The sequence below is a fragment of the Amphimedon queenslandica genome, unplaced genomic scaffold (assembly GCF_000090795.2).
Source record: "Amphimedon queenslandica unplaced genomic scaffold, v1.1 AMPQUscaffold_12674, whole genome shotgun sequence".
In the NCBI taxonomy this organism is placed as follows: domain Eukaryota; kingdom Metazoa; phylum Porifera; class Demospongiae; order Haplosclerida; family Niphatidae; genus Amphimedon; species Amphimedon queenslandica.
This window is the reverse complement of record NW_003547090.1, coordinates 13120-14281: the sequence shown is the minus strand read 5'-3', so window position 1 is coordinate 14281 and position 1162 is coordinate 13120. Positions and strand designations below refer to the sequence as shown.

At 30.9% G+C, this 1162-nt stretch overlaps 1 protein-coding gene across 1 annotated transcript in view; it reads right to left on the bottom strand.

Annotated features, from left to right (window-relative positions):
* The window catches only part of LOC100638952 (lon protease homolog, mitochondrial-like), a 7312-nt gene that overhangs the window by 4704 nt on the left and 1446 nt on the right, over positions 1–1162 (bottom strand). Inside the window, 5 exon segments of the mRNA XM_020003388.1 lie at positions 6–89; positions 197–280; positions 335–464; positions 544–605; positions 801–1087. Of these exon segments, the coding sequence (XP_019858947.1) occupies positions 6–89; positions 197–280; positions 335–464; positions 544–605; positions 801–1087 (647 nt within the window).

Sequence of the window (1162 nt, the reverse complement as noted above, 5' to 3'; positions counted from 1 at the left end):
ATTACTTCTATTCCTAGTTCTCTCTTTATTATTTTCAGTTGTTCTTGTAATAAATATTTCCTCTGCATTTTAGTAAACTTCTCTTCAACCTAACATGACAAAAATATATTATAAATAAAAATGTGACACTAAGGTGAAGCAAATAATGGTAAATTGAACTCAGTTACATGTACATACACTGTATAGATGTACTTACTTCTTTTCAAAGTTTCTTTTGTAGTGTTACAATGGCTAATTCTTTCTTGAGTAGTTCAAGTGTTAGCATCAATCGCTCAGGAATCTGATAACAACAACAACAATAATAATAATAAATTAATAATAATAAAGTGATTACGTCTGGACATTCAAGAACTGCTTGAATTTGATGTGATTCTCCACTGGTCAGTGCAGCTCCAAAATCAGCAAGATGTGTAGGATCATCTATAACTCTTTTACCAGCCTCAATGATCTGAGCCAATGACTCTCTGTGGGACAAGAGAGAGAGAGAGAGAAGAAAAATTATAATTATTCAAGATAGTGTTTTATCATTATTATTATTATTACCTATACAGTGGATTCAATGAAATGATGTCTCTGATAGTTTTAATCACTTCAGCTGACAATGCCTGCATGATATAATAGTAATAATATTATTGATAAAAATAATAATAATAATAATAATAATAATAATAATAATAATAATAACACTAAAACATGAATGATTCTGTTCAAATGTTACTGGCATCATTCTATACCCATACATACTCCATTCTCATAATTCCATACTCCATACTCATATTCTCATTCTTATAATCCCATACCTTGATCTCTTGTGACTTCTCAATAGGTTCATGGTACACATTCTCAGTCCTAACCATTAATATCGGTCTATTATCATTAGCCACGCCTCCTGACCCCTCCTCCTCGTTAAGTGAGTCTTTATTGTTTGAGTTAGCACGAGAGAGTTTCTGAAGACGTGACAGTTTCCGACTGAGAGGAGATCCTTTCTTCTTCTTGGAGTTTGGAGTCTTTTCATTGTTGCTTTTAATAATAGCTTCTTCATCAACAACACCAGTTATACGAATACTAATAAAAAATAAATAATAAATTTGAAAATTCATAAAAAATACAATTTTTATCGGAATGAGCTCAAACTTTCTACACAGCATAAGAACATGTATAT